This window comes from Vulpes lagopus, chromosome 2 (genome assembly GCF_018345385.1).
Source record: "Vulpes lagopus strain Blue_001 chromosome 2, ASM1834538v1, whole genome shotgun sequence".
Taxonomy (NCBI): domain Eukaryota; kingdom Metazoa; phylum Chordata; class Mammalia; order Carnivora; family Canidae; genus Vulpes; species Vulpes lagopus.
The window spans coordinates 29,593,005-29,609,740 of record NC_054825.1 but is presented as its reverse complement, the minus strand read 5'-3'; the positions used below and the strand labels follow the sequence as shown (position 1 = coordinate 29,609,740).

The window sequence follows — 16,736 nt, the reverse complement described above, 5'->3', positions numbered from 1 at the left end:
GGGTAGTACTCCAGTCCACTGACTAAATTCTAGAACCATGTACACAGTAAGTGCTCAATAAATGTGCATCAGGCTGAACTGAATATATATTATTATTCAGCAGTGACAGCATAAAAGGTGACAGCAAATATAAATATCGCCACCACTATACCCACTATAGAAAATGCAGTCCAGTGTGAACTAGATTTCTGCTTTATTCTAAATAGAGGACTAAACTGTAATCCACCAAACACAAACACATGCCAGACTGTTAGCTCTGCAGATGAGGGAACCATATCTTATTTATCTGTGTGTCCCCAGAATACCTAGCACAGAGGCAGACACATTTGAAGTGTCAATGTTTTTTGAATTGAATTATATTTGCTTGGCTGGCGTGGGAGTTAAAAAGATGTTGACTAGTAATTCACCATTCCTTTCCCTGGAAGCTCTGTAAATCAAGCTCTTAAAAAAAGCAGCAAGCTAAATTCCAAAACCCTCTCTTAGGAGAAATGCCCACGGCTGGTGGGGTCTGGACTATGTCCACCAAATGTGCAGATCTCTTCTGCACAAACATCACTTGTTCCCAAGGGAGTCCCTGACTGGCTCACTGGCTGTGGAGACTCACACGTTCCCTCTTTCCCAATGGCAGGAGGGTCAGGGGAAAGGGGTGGGAGTTGATGATGAAGCACTGCTGAACTAAATGTTCTCCTCTTCCCAGGAGGGAAAATCTCCAACAGTAGGAGTGTTGGCATTTTTCTAGAAGAACAACCATAAAGAACATGAGATGTAGTTGGAAATGATCTTTTCTGAAGACAAGTTTTCTTTTTTAAAGGGCCACTCTCCTCTTCTCTCTTACCTAGACTGCTATTGGAATGACTTTGCCAAAGCTGCTAGAATCCCACAAGTTGGGATCAAAGTCAACTCGGCAGGTGGAGGGGTCATATGGGATATGGAGTGAGGAGCCATTAGGCCAAGATCCTCACTTTTTCTAAGTTTATCTAAGAGCAGTAACAAAAACAAAAACAAAACCATGTTTGCTAATAAGATCCTTTCCTTAAATACACTGAGCTGAGTTGGAAGAAACTGAAATAGAAATTACTGATTTTTCTGGGAGACAAAACACACCTCACCAATCCCCAAAGCTCTTAACAAACTCTCTTGAAGGTTTAATCACAATGTAAAGTCCACAAGTTTTCATCGGCAATGTCTGGTTATCGACTGTACAGCCCTCTGAAGTGGCACCCAGTACAACTCCCAGATTCACCTCCACTGCCCATTCCAAGGGCCTGCTGGCAAGGTCTTCCTGACTGATGCCCTGGTCTAGCCTAGTAAATTCTTTCCAGGGGAGATTTAGGACACACACTTTCAGTCTGTCAAGTTCTTTACTTATAAGGTGCAGAATTTATTAGCGCAAAGAAAATAAAAAGAAAGGCTGCCACCTTAAGTGTTTTTACATTCGGTTTCCTTATTATTAGAGTTTGTTGTTTCCAGAAATACAGCTGCCCAGCTCATTTGAGCCTTTGTGCTGAATCAGTGGGAGGTGTTTTAGCTTCCCGTGGTCTTGTGGGAGCTCTGCAGCACTACCTATCCACCGAGGACTCTTGTGCCACTCTCATTTGAGGAGAACAAAGCCATGAACACGTGCATCTTCTAACCTATATGTGGCCAGCAAAGGCACACAGAGTTGATATGAAACCCAGGTTTGTCCACCTCTGGAAATTCAGCCTGTCTAGTCACCCGAAGAATATCTTTTTCTAGCCTAGAGTTTTCTGTTCTCCAGTTCCATAAAATGCCCATTTCCATGTCCAGACCCAAATGACACAAATTTTGGCTTCAGACCATGGGACAGACACCAAAGAGTACCACAGAAAGAGAAAAGAAAATCAGATTTAGAACTGTAAAACTTTGTCCCAGTATTTGTGGGACCTTGGACTTAATATCTTCACAGAACCCTTGTTCTTCAGCAAGGTAAGTATAAATAGTCCTACATCTCTCACCAGCCTCTCTTCAGAGCAGTTATGACAAAGTGCAATTATCTTGTTTATATGTTTATTTATGTTCTATTTATCACTATGCTTTATTAACTTATAAGCTCCAAGAGATCAGGGACCTTGTCTTTCTGGTGCATCAAAGAGGCCCACTGCCAGGAATGGTGACCAACATGTAGTACATGATCAAGAGGAGTAAATGAGATTTGAGTGAGGTGAGAAGGAAGGACAGAGAAAAGGAAGGTCAGAGTGGATATAGCATTAGTGAGGTACCATATATGAAAGTGACCTGTGAATTATTAAGTATTACCCACATTTTAAAATAATAAGTAGCAGTTGATGCATTAGTTATACCAGGGTGAATCTTTTAAAAATATAAGCTAGATCGTATTATTCTCCTGCCTAAAACCTTCTGCTGGCTTTTCATACTATGTATAATAAAGTCAAACTCCTGTTAGCTTTCAAAGCCCTATGGGATCTGACCCCTTGGCGGCCTCATGTCCAACCAGTCTCCCCTTCTCTGCCAGGCCCCCATCACTCTGGTGTCCTTGTGTTTCCTCAAACATGCCAAGCCCATTCCTACTTTGGTGCCTTTGTGCTAGCCCCTTCCTCTGCTTGAAAGTTCCTCTGCAAAGTCTGCATGGCTGGCTCCTTCTCGTCGTTGGGCTCTTGGCTTAAAAGTCACCTTCTCAGAGAAGACTTCCTATACACTCCCTCTAAAGAAGCCCTCACTGATTCCTTGTTATAGTACTCTACTATTTGTTTATTCATTTATTTATTACTGGTCTCCTCTCCAGTGCCTGATGGTCAGTAAGAATTTATTTTTGTGTGACATTGTGTTTGTTTAATGCTGACACTTCATAGAAACTTTTCTAATTATTATTTTGTTTTATTTCTACAGGTTTATGAGCTCAGACAAACAAACAAAAAACCATTTGGTTCCAACTTGAAAGTTCCCTCTCCAGTGTACATTAGTCACTCTCCTCCCCACAACCAGACTTTGAGAAAGGTAACCTGGCCCTGTGAATAGAAACAACTGTTCCAGTCAGTTCTAGTATTTGTGACTTAATTGGAGTCATGTACAATCAGTGATACAATAACTACTTAGTCCTCTTACCTACAGGGGTTCTTTCAAAACATGGAAATGGTACCATTGGGTGCCAAGCTGTTCTCTGTTCTGGGCTTAGAAGCCTCCTGGCTCAGGGTAAGGGTGAAAATAAGGGGAATGGAGGGCAGGAACAGGCAGAGGGAAGCAAATGGCAGGAACACTCACTGATTCCAGCTGAGTTTGCTTACTGTGGACCCAAGAGCAGGTGTAACTTTGTAGGAATAGTACTGGACTAGGGCAGAGGGAAGGGTTCTAGAGCTGGTTCTATATCTTCTTCTGTTATAGGAGGTGCAACTTCATCTCCTCAAAGGAGAATCCCAGCTCTGACAGTCTCTGAGCTAATGAGAGGAGCCTGATCTTTCTCCATGACCATGATGTCTATGAAAAGGATGACCCATGTAGTATTTCTGATGAGTGCAGCTTCTCTGGACTAAGTGGGATTTCTCTGATTGGTCAATACAGTCCCCTGACAAATCAAGATCTCTGCTCTTGCCAATCTTCTTTAGCTTTCCTTTCCTTTCTCTCTCCTAGAGAAGTTCACCAACTATATGAGGGTGAATCCCCTCATTGTCATATAGGGATCAACACGTAACTGCAAGTGCACTTCAGCCACTCCCTAAGAGATGGGTTCCTACTGTATATGATCTTGGCCAACACGCTCCCATCTGCTTTCAACATGTTGCATCTGACGTTAACTAATGTGTCCTATTAGCATTAAAAACAATCTGGAAAAATTCACTCTCAAGCAGAGTTCAAAAAGGCCACAAATAAATGTGGAATCTCAACTGTACAAGGTTTGTTAAAATAATTTGTAGTAAATAAATATATAAATGTATATAAATATATTAACTGTATAAATGCATATGCATGCATACGTATGTATATATGTCTGTATATATAGATATGTGTGTGTGTGTGTGTGTGTGTGTGTGTGTAGTGAAGCCAAAGTCTGTAAAATGGGTCAAGAGAACAAAGACATGAATGCTTCTGTCCAATTTATGAAATTACCTCGTTACGGGGGGAGGGGGGATTCTCCCAGTATGGAACAAGATGTGGTCAAAATAACTGAATGACATAGAAGAGGAGTTGGGAATATTTATCATACACTTACAGGTAATGGGTTGAAATTCTGGTCCACAAGGTGATTGTATCCATGGTCAAAAAATGAATGTCGTATCACAACATCAATGCCCTGGTTAGCGAGCATTCCTAAAGTGTTCAACCATCTAAAAAAAAGCAGGAAAAAAAATGCCTTATCAATACATCTTAAAAATGGCAATATAACAAGCTCTATAGCGATTGGCTAACACACACACACACACACACACACACGTACACCAACCCCCACCATGAAATTTACATAGTACTTTAAAGGAGAAGATTATTTTAAGCATTGAGTACACAGTTGGAAGACATTTTAGGGATTATCAAGTCCAACCTCTTCATTTTATAGGAAAAGAAACAGAGGTCCTGGGAAATAAGATGATAAAATATTTTGTTGCAAATGAATTATCTTACCCCTGTAATACTAACAAATAAAATGAATATCCTAGCCGCTTATAAGCCCAATTATCATCTCCCTTGCCCCCTGGCTATAGGACACACAATCACAGGAGAATACACACTACACTCTCCATCATTCAAACTTCCCTGCTTGCACCCTGTCAATGTATATGTACCTTTCATGTGACTCTAACTCACATATTCCTATGACCTATGCAAGAAAGGTCCAGCCATTTACATCCCTCATATATCACTGTCAGCAGTCAATGCAATAATAATTTCCTTGGCACTGTAATTAACAATGCAGAACTTCAACTATGCTACACATCATAATGGAGGACCTGCATTGCTCACACATTATCACATACTCCACTATGCCAAATACCCACTTTCCAGGGTGTGCAATCCTTCCAAAATACTTCCTTCTTGGTTCTTCCAACACCCACTGCTAACTCTGCCTTTATTATTTATGCATTCAATCCATTCACTCATTCACTCATTCATTTAATTTTCTCTTTGTATTCCTACTTCTGAAACTTTGGGAAATTTCTAATTGTAATAATACATAATATATAATAATAAATGTGACTGAGAGCTTCAGTCTTAAATAGTATAAAAGATAAGGCATTCACAATCTTTCCTGAGTGTACATGTGAGTCCTCATCTGTACTTCTTTTCCCTTCTCTCACCCTAAACTCCATTTCCTAGCTCTAAGCCACATATAACTACTCGAGGCTACCCAAACTCACCATGCTTTTGCATATTCACCTAAGTATTCATGCGTTTTTTAACTTCTGCTTAGAATTCCCTTCCCCTTCCTCTAACCAACCTCATCTGGCAAATTTCTTGCCATCTATTCATCTTCAAGTCAAGTGTCATCTTCTAAATCCTGCTAGCCCAGCCAACAGTAGTACCTTCCTCCTCTGTACCTTCACAGAACTCATTTACACCCTCTGCCAGCCCACGATAATTACTTCCTTACTTCTCTGCTGTCCCCAGTTGGTTAGGATCTCACTGAGAACAGACACAATGTTTTAGTTTTGTACCCAAACATCTATATCAGTTCCCAGCACACTGTAGGTGCTTCAGACTCTATGTTAGATTGATCTGGATAAAATTAGATTCAAGGAACTTTGAGAATCACTATTCAGCATCCTAAGAACAAATTATGCATAGCCATGATTTTCCGAATTTGAAACCATATGGAACTCCAAACCAGTGATTTGTAGAATTAAACTTTTTCTTTACTGGAATAAAGAGCATTGCTAATTTCTATATTATAAATGAATATTATTAACAATCTTTTTCACATCAACAATTATATTAAAACTAAAAAATATTTACTGACAATTAGATTATAGAAACAAAACAAAGCAAAATGTAAAAACAAAAGTTTTAAATAAAAAAAGAAAATCTGACAATTATATAACAGAACTTTTGTTGTTGTTGTTGTTGTTCAGACTGCAACATTGCAACCTAGGAACTAAAATTACTTTTGGAATACCACATGGCTAAGCTACTTGCCTTTATTATTTTTATTAATTTACCAACCCCGTGAAATCAGGATAGCTGATTTAGTTTTTCCTTTAACCACAGAGACACAGTATAAAATATCCTGGGTTAGAACTATAACATGAATTCTGAGTTGATGCACTAAATCAATGGTCTCTCCACCAATGTAGCACTATTCAATAGGGTCTATATGGGGTCCCTGGGTGGCTCAGTGGTTTAGCATCTGCCTTTGGCACAGAATCCTGGAGTCCTGAGATCAAGTCCTACATCAGGCTCCCCACAGGGAGCTGCTTCTCCCTCTGCCTATGTCTCTGCCTCTCTCTGTGTGTCTCTCATGAATAAATAAATAAAATCTTTTAAAAACTAGGATCTATATCTAGCAAGTATTTATCTATAAAAACAAGTATGTCTTATTCACCCTTCTATACCTACACTTGCTGAATGAAGAAACAAAATGATGAGTAAATACATAATCACATCCAGCAGCAGCAGCTGAATATCCATACAGGACTGTATTTTGGTATTTAAAATATCCCATTTGCCATTCATTCATCACTCATTCAACAACACTAATTAGTCAGCTGTAAATGCCAGGCCTTGTTCTCAGTATTGAGGAGATATAAAAATGCTTCTCAGTATTGAGGATAGATATACAAATGACATGTGAGTCATTTGTAAAGCACTGTGTACGTAAATACCTGTACTCATCTATAGGAATGGTATCAAATTCCTACTTATGATCTCTGTAGACCTTATAACAGTGATCCAAAAAGAATATATACTCAACAAATAATATGTTAACTCATAAATCTGGAGGGTTTTTTCCTGCTACTATAGGGAGTTTTTGAAGGAACTCTAATGTGAGAGGGAAAAATATGTACCCTCCTTTCTAAACCCACATCCTACATGCACATCTGGGGTCTAGAGCATTCAAAATGACTATGACCAGAATCCCTGCTTCCCCATGCTTTTCAGAGTGGAACAGTTAGAGGAAGTTGTCTTCCTCTTCCTCTTGTAAATAATAAGCTCTCTCAGAGGGGGAAATAAATGATGTTTCAAGTGTCCCTTTCATGCATAAGCAGTGAAAAGTCGCAAGACAACTGATACATCCCACCAAGGATGCTACTGCAGCCAGTAGTTTCCATTCCACAAAAATGTATTGACTATTGGCTGGGTGGCAGACACTACTGATACTGGAGACACAGCAGTATGCCAAGGGTATATCTGTAGTGCATCAGAGAGTCTCAAAGCCCTGCCTGGAATCAGAAAATTCTGATTCTTGCATGAATGTGCAAGTGTCCTAGTAGGCTCATCATTATACCATGTATTGAAAAAAAGCCTGAAGATGCCTTCTTTCCAAGAAGTCGTACTAGTCTTCTGGAGCTTCTTAGAGTGCTTTATTTCTCCCCCCTAGAAAGCAATTTATGCTCTCTGGAGAACTAGACTCAAAGGACACTTTGCTGGGTGCTGCCAGCAGAGGGGAGAGCAAATGGGTGATAAAGAGGTAAGAGAGAAGACCAGGAGCCCAGTGAGCTAGTTCTCATCTGATCTGTGTCCACCACACATCAGATACCTAGTCTACAACCCAACCCTGAACAGCTAGGTTAATCTAGGTTTACAAAGTCACTGATCCATGGATATTTGGCTAGTGCTCGTGAAAAGGCAGGTTTCTTTCCAGCTCCCTCTATGAAGGGCTGTACTGTTTCTCAATTCACATCATTCTCTGAAGGGAGGAATGCTCATGAAAACACTCAGAACAATGGTGCTGCTCATTGTCTCAGCAGCAGAGTCTGTCTCTGACAGCTGAGCAACAGCCATTCCTCTGCTGGTTCTGAGAGGCCTCTGCCACTAGCTTTTCGCCCTTGCTCCACAGCTCACAGTAAAACCTGGTGAGGACTGTATTTTTGAAAGAAGACTCTCAGAACCACTGTATCAAATGCTGATTCATCCCATTTCATCCACTTGAACCATGCTCATGGAACAACTGCTCTGTTTCACTCAAGGCTAGGTGCCGAGAACAAGGGCATGGAAGACCCAACGTATCATCAGATATTCTTTTGACTTATTATCTTCATCTGCATGTTCCAGGATTCCATCTGCAGAAACAATCTGCTTGACTGCCCTGATTTGTCCTCTACAAATGTATTCAAGAAGCTGCCTTAATGGAAGGAAACTTCATGTGTATAATTACAAACAGCTGTTAGTAAGGAAACACAAAGCTGAGGGCAGAGCTCAGTTCTTAGGAGGACCTTCCCTAGGCAAAAGTCAGGGCCACAGGACCAGAGTGGCACAGGACCAGGTCACTTGGTTAGTCTATGGTCCTGAGAGGTTTGTCCCTGCCACATAATGCTGGCTGGCCAAGTGGAGTCCTTTATGCTTCTGGTATAAGTCATTGTCCAGATAACTGCAGAAGCCTTCAAATCCATTGTCCTATCTCCTGCCTCTCCACATTCTTGTGCATACTATTCCCAAAGCCAACGTGTAAACACAAGTCAGATGGTGTTTCTCTCTTCCACCAAAGTCTTCAGTGGCTTGCCACTGAGTGTAGAACAAGGCCTCATGACTGGTGGAGAAGCACCCTGCCCCCCACCTCATTGCAGCCCTCACTACATCCCTGCAGCTCTTGAGGCTTTTATCACATGACTTATTTCCCCTCCCTGTGCTTCTGCCCATAATGTTCCTTCTGCCTCTCATGCTCTCCTCCACCATCACCACCATTTTCTACCTATAGAAATTAATTTTTCTATGTTCCCCTCAAATGCTGCTTCCTCCATGAAGCCCTTCCTGATTCTCCCAGTCAGAGAAATTCCTGATCTCTTTGCCTATCACTTCTTTTCTTGAACAGACCATGTGAAGCACAAAGAAAGATGGTCTAAGGTAGTGATAAAGCGGCTAGACCATGAAGCAGACTGCCTGGGCTTGAGTCCAAGCTCTCATACCCATCTCATTGGGTGGTTGTAAAATAATAGTATCCATATCACTGGTTGTTGAATTATTAGATATAGGGAGAGTACTTCAGAAGCATGTGGCACATACAGTTAAAATTGTTATTATTATGGCAGTAATCTCCTATACCTTTTCTTATCTCCTGTCTCTGTTCCTCCAATCTTACTCTTACCTATCTCCTAGAACTATGGTGAAAACTGGATGAGAAATTATATGTTGTCTGCACTATGAACTATAGATATTAAATAAAAGTCTTATGACTGTCATGGTCACTACTACTACTCTTATTACTACTATCTTTGCTCTGATGTCTGTTGTGTCATCTTAGTGTCTAGAGAAGTCACTCATCACTGTTGGTTGAATGGGTTACAGCCATTCACAAAGGAACAGATAAGGAACTTTTAATGGGAAATGAACCTCCCCCCTCCAGGAGGCAGAATAATGAGCAGTACCACTTCACTATCCTTCTTTCTACAAAGTCCCTGGGAGTGAAACTGCACATGTTACTCACAAGAATCCTGCAGCATAGGAATCTGATAGATTGTTTGTGCCTCCAGCTGAGGTGGTCACCACACCTTCAAGCCAAATCTTCTTTCCTGGGGTGTATGTATTAACCACCTGTTCATACAACAAAAGCAGAAGGGGATAAGAAATTGTTAAAAGTTGTTCCCAAAGAGAAGGAAGACATATTTCTTGAGGGAGTTCTGCTGATACCCTGCTCCCAGGTGGGTAGTCACAGTCTGTGTTTCTTCATGATGATTCACCCCACACAGTGAGCTGGCATGTGTGCATATGAGTGTGCGCGCACAGGCATTAACACACACACACACACAGGCATTAACATTGACGTATATCTATTCAAAAAATGACCCTTTTTCCCTAAGTAAACCCAAGTGAAAATATGACAATGAGAACAAGTGCATCTTCTAGGACCTAAGCTGACTGCAATACCCTTCACTGGAAAGTATAAATCATATGATGTTTCCATATTAACAAGTATCGAGAAGGAAATTTTCTTAATACTCTGTTATGGCACATCCTAGGATGAGTCTACTGACCACGCATCAGAAGTCATAAATCATGAGGGCAGAGGTCAATATTTGGGAGAAATATAGTATAATCACCAGGGCATGTATGTATATTACAACCACATTTTAAAAATAACTGCAGTAAGTACTAAAAAAACCCACTGATCCACAGGTGAAAGATCCTACCTCAGGAGCTTTCCCAGCAGAGGAAAAGCTTCTTGTTAGTTTTGAAATGGCCCAGTCTCTGGTCTTCAAGTTGGAGATGGGCAGACTATCCAGACTAGGGCCCAGATCTCCTAGACAGCAGTGTGTTAATACTTAGGGATAATGTTGTACTCTGGATAGCCCCTGGAAGCAGAGCCTGAGACAAAGGCTTATCTACAGGTAGTTCATTTGGGAAGTAATAACAGGGAGCTGGAATGAGGAACTAGAGGTCTAAATCAGGGAAAAGGCAAAACCAGTACCCGGATGTGTTTTCAACTTGGCAACCACTATTGGAAACTTGTACCTAACCTCACAGGAAATTTGTTAAGAGTCTTATGAACTACGTCTCATAACTTCTCCCAAGGGAATTCAAGAAGAAGCATATTTATCCCTTGGCTCCTACCCTTGAAAAGGTCAAGAATGGTCTTGGGGCTGAACCCCTGCCCCTCCCCATTGCCCCACTTAATTCTGTAGGCATGAGTGTTGAGCAGGTTCCCCAAGTTCTGTATCTCTGCCTTGGTGAAGTCCCAGAGCAAGAAATAAGAAGTGAGGTTGTACCGCATCACATGAGCACCAAGCTGGTGACAGCCTGTGCACCTGCCCACCTCTGGGCCCTGCAGCAATAGTCAGTACAGGAGGTAGGGCTGAGAGTATGCCAGTCATGCACAAGAGGAGCTGTATAAAGACAATAGTGTATTTGAATCCTCTGGCTTCTAAGGAGTCAAGTATGAGGATGTTCACTATGTTCTTGTTTGAGACAGGTTTCTGTTGCTAAAGGAATGGAAAAGTAAAAAGTATTGGATACATACCATAAAACACGCAGCAGTTAGAGTAAGAGAGTCAATGTAAATCCAGCAACATGAATTAGCTTTAAAGATTTAGTGGGGAGTTAAAAAAATAGCAACAGAATGAGATTTATGTCACAATATTATTTATGTAATTACTCATTCACATCTAATAACACTAACTAGTTTATAAAGACACATGTCTCTTAAGGACATGTATCAAACACAGAAAGAGGCATGTATAAAAGAGAGGTAGATGTCAGCAGAGATTAGAGATCAAGGTGAAAATTAAAACAAAAGCAGGGCTCTGCATGAACTGATGATAGTTTGCTGTCTTTGAGAAGCATGATTTTAATTTAATTCTCTGCATCTCAGATCCCCAAAAAGAAAAAAATAATGTGAGTTGCAGCATAAATGCTAGAACTTGCCATTTACCAAATCCAGAGGCAGGCATCAGCAAACAATCATATTCCTCTTTTCATCCTTCCCTAAGTATAACTGCTTGTACTCTTCCCCCATCTACGAGAGTATTTGCATTATTCGAGACCTGTTTTAGAATCAGGGTTGGCAAAGTGCTTGACTCTTTCAGAAGTAAGTTGTAAAAATATTTCACAAATTTGAGTTGGAAGAAAGGATTGTGATCAAGAATGGAAGAAAGATCCTGAGAATTAAAAGTGGAGGTCAAATTACAATGTTATTAAAAATTAAATAAGAATGCCCCCTTTGTACTCAGAAAATGAAGAGTCACTGAGGACACCACAAGGTAGTTCTCTCTCCCTTCTCCATACGGTTTATGGTGCCCACTTCCCTTTGGAAGGATAGGATGACTAAGAAAATGAGAAAAACACCTTAAATGATCAAAAGACAGAGCTGTATGGGAAACTGGACTGCACTGATGGCTCCCTTCAAAATGTAGTGCTACAAAAACTCTGTGCTCATGATAAACTGTGGGCTTCCTTTATGGTTAACTGGAGTAGAGGAACATATTTCTGTTTTTCTTTTTTGCCTTTGGCTTCCAGGATATTCAGAGTTTAATTTTTGCTCAAAGACAGATATTAAAATAAGGCAGTTAGAGAAAAGGGCTTAAGCAAAACAAAAAGGTAAAATTACAGCATGATGAACCTTGAAGTCATTAAGCTAAGTGAAAGAAGCCAGACACAAAAGGCCACATGTTGTATGATTCTGTTACGTGAAATGTCCAGAGCAGGCAAGTCTGCAGAGACAGAAAGTAGATTAGTGGTTTCCAAGAGCTGGAGAAGGGGAGGGGGAATGTAGGGGAGCTGGGGGAGGGGAGAATGACTGCAAACAGATATGAGGTTTCTCTTAAGGGTGATCAACATGTTCTAAAATTAAATAGATAGCTTCACAATTCTGTAAATACCTTAAAAACTATAGGATTCCACACTTTTAAAGGGTACGCACAATTTCAGGGTATGTGAATTTTATCTCCAAAAATAAAACTCTATGTGTGCATGTATGTGGTGTCACTAGCAAAAGGAGAGGTAGCATCTAATAGGCAGATAACTACAGTGGAAACAGTAATGTACCCTGGAAGTTCTGGATTCTGGCACACACTGGCTGTGACATTTTGGGCTTGTTATTATCTTGAACTTTCTTCATCTACATGCAAAGCCATGAATTGAGAATAGATGAAAACTAAGCTCCTTCTAAAATATAAAATGTTAAAATGTATTAGCATTTTGTGATATTAATACCAACCTCCTTCGCTCCTATTTCTCAACAGTCAAGAGTATCTCTGATTATGGAAGTTAAAATTACATAAACAACAAATATGAGAGATAGAAAAAAGAGTCAAGCTAGAGGTAAATAGTGAGAGGGATAGAAAAAGCCATTGGAGTAGATGAAATTACCTAAGGAGAATATCTAAAAATGAGTCTAGCAAGGGGCTAAGGGTTTCCATCACAAAACATTAAGGTATTATCAAATGCATTTATTCATTCACTCAAGCAATACTTACATACCTGCTATATGCCAAATGGATTCTAGGGGTAGAAATACAGCAGCGAGTTAAACAGAACACGGCTCTGGTCTCTTTGGCTTATATTTTAGTTAAGGGGAAAAATATTAACAATAAAAAGTGAACAAGGAAAAGAAATTTAGAAATAATAAGAGCTAGGAAGAAAATGAAACAGAATAATCTGATAGAAAGTGACTTGGCAGGAGGGGTGGGGGTAGATACTTTAGTTATGCTCAGGTCACCCCTCGAAAGGTGGTATCTGAGCCTAGACTTGAGTGAAGAGGGAGCACAGAAAAAGGACAAGATATACAGACAGGTTTGTAGAACCAAGAGAAGACCATCTGGAGTATAGTAAGGGAATGTGGAATATGTGGCATTTAAGAAACAAAACAAATGAGCAAAGGAAAAAGAAAAAGAGAGAGAGGCAAGCCAGGAAACAGACTCTTGACTATAGAGAAAAAAACTGATGGTTACCAGAGGGGAGGTGGGTGGGGGCATACGGGAAATAGAGGATGGGATTAAAGAGCACACTTATCATTATGAAAATAAAATAAAACAAAATAGGAAAAAAAAAAGGTCAGAGAAGAAAGGATGGATGTTTCTTATGCTGAGAGTGATGGAAAGCTATTGGATGTATTTATACAAGAAAGTAATATGAAGTGATTTATGACAAGATTTCATATTATGAGATCATATATACATAAAAAATAAAACTGAAGTGACAGACATGTTGAAGTTCTGTTATTTCTGTGATCACTGCGAGCTTCAATTTCCTCATCCATGAGCTGGAATAATACTTGGCAAAGTTGTGTCAAAGATCCTGACTACTAGTCAAATGATAAATTAGGCCAATCACAGGAAGATCCTGAGAGCTACAGAAAGTGGCATAGACATAGCAGATGAACATTTATGTGGGTCCACCTAAGGTGATGCATGAATTCAAATGAACTAATGCTAAATAGACTGATAATTCATAGTTATAGTTTGGTGGTAGGATTCTGAACTATCATTTATGACCCAACAAAGGAGTCCAGGAATCTATGGACTACTCTCAGAAACTCTGAACTATTAGTTCTTATTTATTATTGTATTTACTAAAAGTCCCTCCCTGTGAAGGCAGGGATCCTATATCATTTGTATCATTTGTATGTACTTCCTAGCAGAGTGCCCAGCACAGAGTGAGTGTTTAATTGGGGGCTGTGGTGCTCTAATTGCACAAAGAAGTCAATATGATTCCAAACCTGACCATGTACAAGCTCACAGGAAACTGCCACTCTTTAAAGAAGTTATATGACCTAACACAGGGCAACTGAACTGGGCTAAGAACTGGAAGCAGTACCTTGAATACAAAAACAACTTTGTAGATCAGGAAAAATAAAAGCATGCCATGAAAACTTACAATGGCACTAAAGATCTAGGTAGGACCAATACACGTCAATTTGCTAAAGCTCAGGATATGAGGCCTGGGGTCTCCTCTCTCTTGACTTTTGAAAGATGGAAATTTCAGAGAAGGAAAGGGAATTATGCCTTGATTACCAGGTAATTTATATACAGAATCCAACAATCCCAGAAGTGGTAAAGGCAAATCACCATCTAATGAGATTTGGAGACCAGAGGATTTTATGATGTATTGAGCTTATTATAAAGTTCTGATATTGAAGATAAGGAGACAATCATGTTCCTACCACCTATCCTGTGAGGACATTTGTCATAAGTATTTAATCAGAAGGTAGCATCAATTTGTATAAGATGGTTATATTCCAAAAGGAGTTGAAAGTCTAGCTCTTTTTTTTTTAAATTTATGATAGTCACACACACACACACACACACACAGAGAGAGACATAGGCAGAGGGAGAAGCAGGCTCCATGCACCGGGAGCCTGATGTGGGATTCAATCCCGGGTCTCCAGGATCGGGCCCTGGGCCAAAGGCAGGCGCTAAACCACTGCGCCACCCAGGGATCCCAAGTCTAGCTCTTTTAAATGAGGACTTGAATCCAGAAAATGGTTGGATTCATAGAATACTGTATGCATAAGACTTTGCAGGGACATAGACACCATATAAATAGAAGTTCATCTGAATTCTCTTCTGTCTCACAGGGGGATTTGTAAGTACATGATTTGCAAGATGCTATTATTGGTGAGGTAGCCTGAAGTAGTGGCTAGGGGAATGGGCTTTGCACACAGATTGCCTGTGTTTGAATCCTGATTCTATTGTTTACTTATTGTGTGACTTCTCTGTGCTTTACTTTCCTCCGTTGTAAAATCAGAATAGTAATAATATCCACCTCGGAACATTTTATATTTAAATGATCAAATATTTGTAAAGCCCTGGGAAAGGTATCTGGCTTATTGGTAAGTTCCTAAAATCAGCCAAATGTTAACCTAGACCATGCTACTTGTCTAAAGCACATTGAGTTGGATTTGGATCAATCTAACATTAGAGTTGGTTGCTTTTCTTTCGGACATGTTTGTGGAGGTAGATAATAGCCCAGATGTATATTAACTAGCAGGGAAAGGTCTGCTTAAAATTTAAAACACACATGGATAATTCACATTAACATAATTAGCATTTAGAGTAGCTCATTTATCAATCCTCAGCACAGGAGTAATTCCCGTCCTTTTCTAGACAAGCCAGGTGAACAAAAAATATGGTGAGATAGGACTTTTATGTACAACCAAAACCAGCTTTATGAGATGTTCTGCAAGGGAGAGTTTCCTAGAAAGTATTAATACTAAAGGCTCTGGCAGTAGTTGGTACAAATCAACAAGGAGTTTCTGAGCGTTTGCTGTTTGGGACATGGTGAGAGGTTTGATGAGTTGTGTGTCTACCATGAGCAGAAAAGACCATCAGGGTGACATGTTGGGGATGTCCTGAGGCTGGGGCTGATTGGGACTGGGGAAGAAATCAGCATGGGCAGAAGAGGAGAGAAAAAAATCAGGAAAAGCAGATGGAACCAGCTGCAAAATTCCCTTAGAAAGTGAAACTCTAAGAAACTGAGGGCTATAGTTCAACACTGTGGTTTTCTGAGTAAATATGATTCTCCCTGTGCTGGAAGAGAGAAAATTGCAAGACTGGAAAGAACAAAGGTACAGTTCCTGGTGAGAAATGATGTGCCAGTGAAGGTCCTTTTAAAGAACATGTTGCCTGGGGAGAGAGAAGAAATCTAAGCACTGAGATTACTAGGGTGAGGATATAGAAGGGCTAGGTGACTGGCTCCCTTTCAAGGGTTCTGTTGTCCCACAAGATTTCAGCCCTTGGGCTCAGGTGGACAAGGGAAGTAGTAAGGAACCCACAGAACAGCTCAACAAGTGGCCAGTGGCTGCTCAGACTACTTGGCCCTGCTGGGGGCAGGCTGATGTAAAAGGAAGCCTCCAACTCCCTTTTCTCCCATCTCGGGGGTTGAGGACATCAGGATTGTTCCATGTGTCTGTGTTGAGAGAGCAGGGGTGAGACAGAAGAGAGAATGAGGAAAAACAGCTCTGATTTTACTTTATTTTATTTTTTAAAGTTTTCTTTTCCTTGCTACTGTGAAATTTTTTTGGCATAGAATAAGAAAACAAAAAAGAAAATAACCATTTTGTGGCACATTTTCAAATCTGGGCTTCCTTTTCCTGTTTCTCCAAAACTGTGACCTAAGTCTTTCGAAGACTCCTGAGAGCCTGGTTTTAGCCACTGGCTGTGCAAGAGATGGTAGCCTTGTAG

General features: G+C 40.3%; 1 protein-coding gene across 2 annotated transcripts in view; it reads right to left on the bottom strand.

The window, feature by feature from the left end:
* The window catches only part of HPSE2 (heparanase 2 (inactive)), a 634,074-nt gene that overhangs the window by 130,209 nt on the left and 487,129 nt on the right, over window positions 1-16,736 (bottom strand). For both annotated transcript variants that reach the window (XM_041746029.1, XM_041746030.1), the window contains exons 8-9: window positions 9,548-9,654; window positions 4,187-4,301 (exon numbers count right to left, since the gene is read on the bottom strand). In XM_041746029.1, coding sequence (XP_041601963.1) covers window positions 4,187-4,301; window positions 9,548-9,654 — 222 coding nt within the window. The remainder of the gene's footprint in view (window positions 1-4,186; window positions 4,302-9,547; window positions 9,655-16,736) is intronic.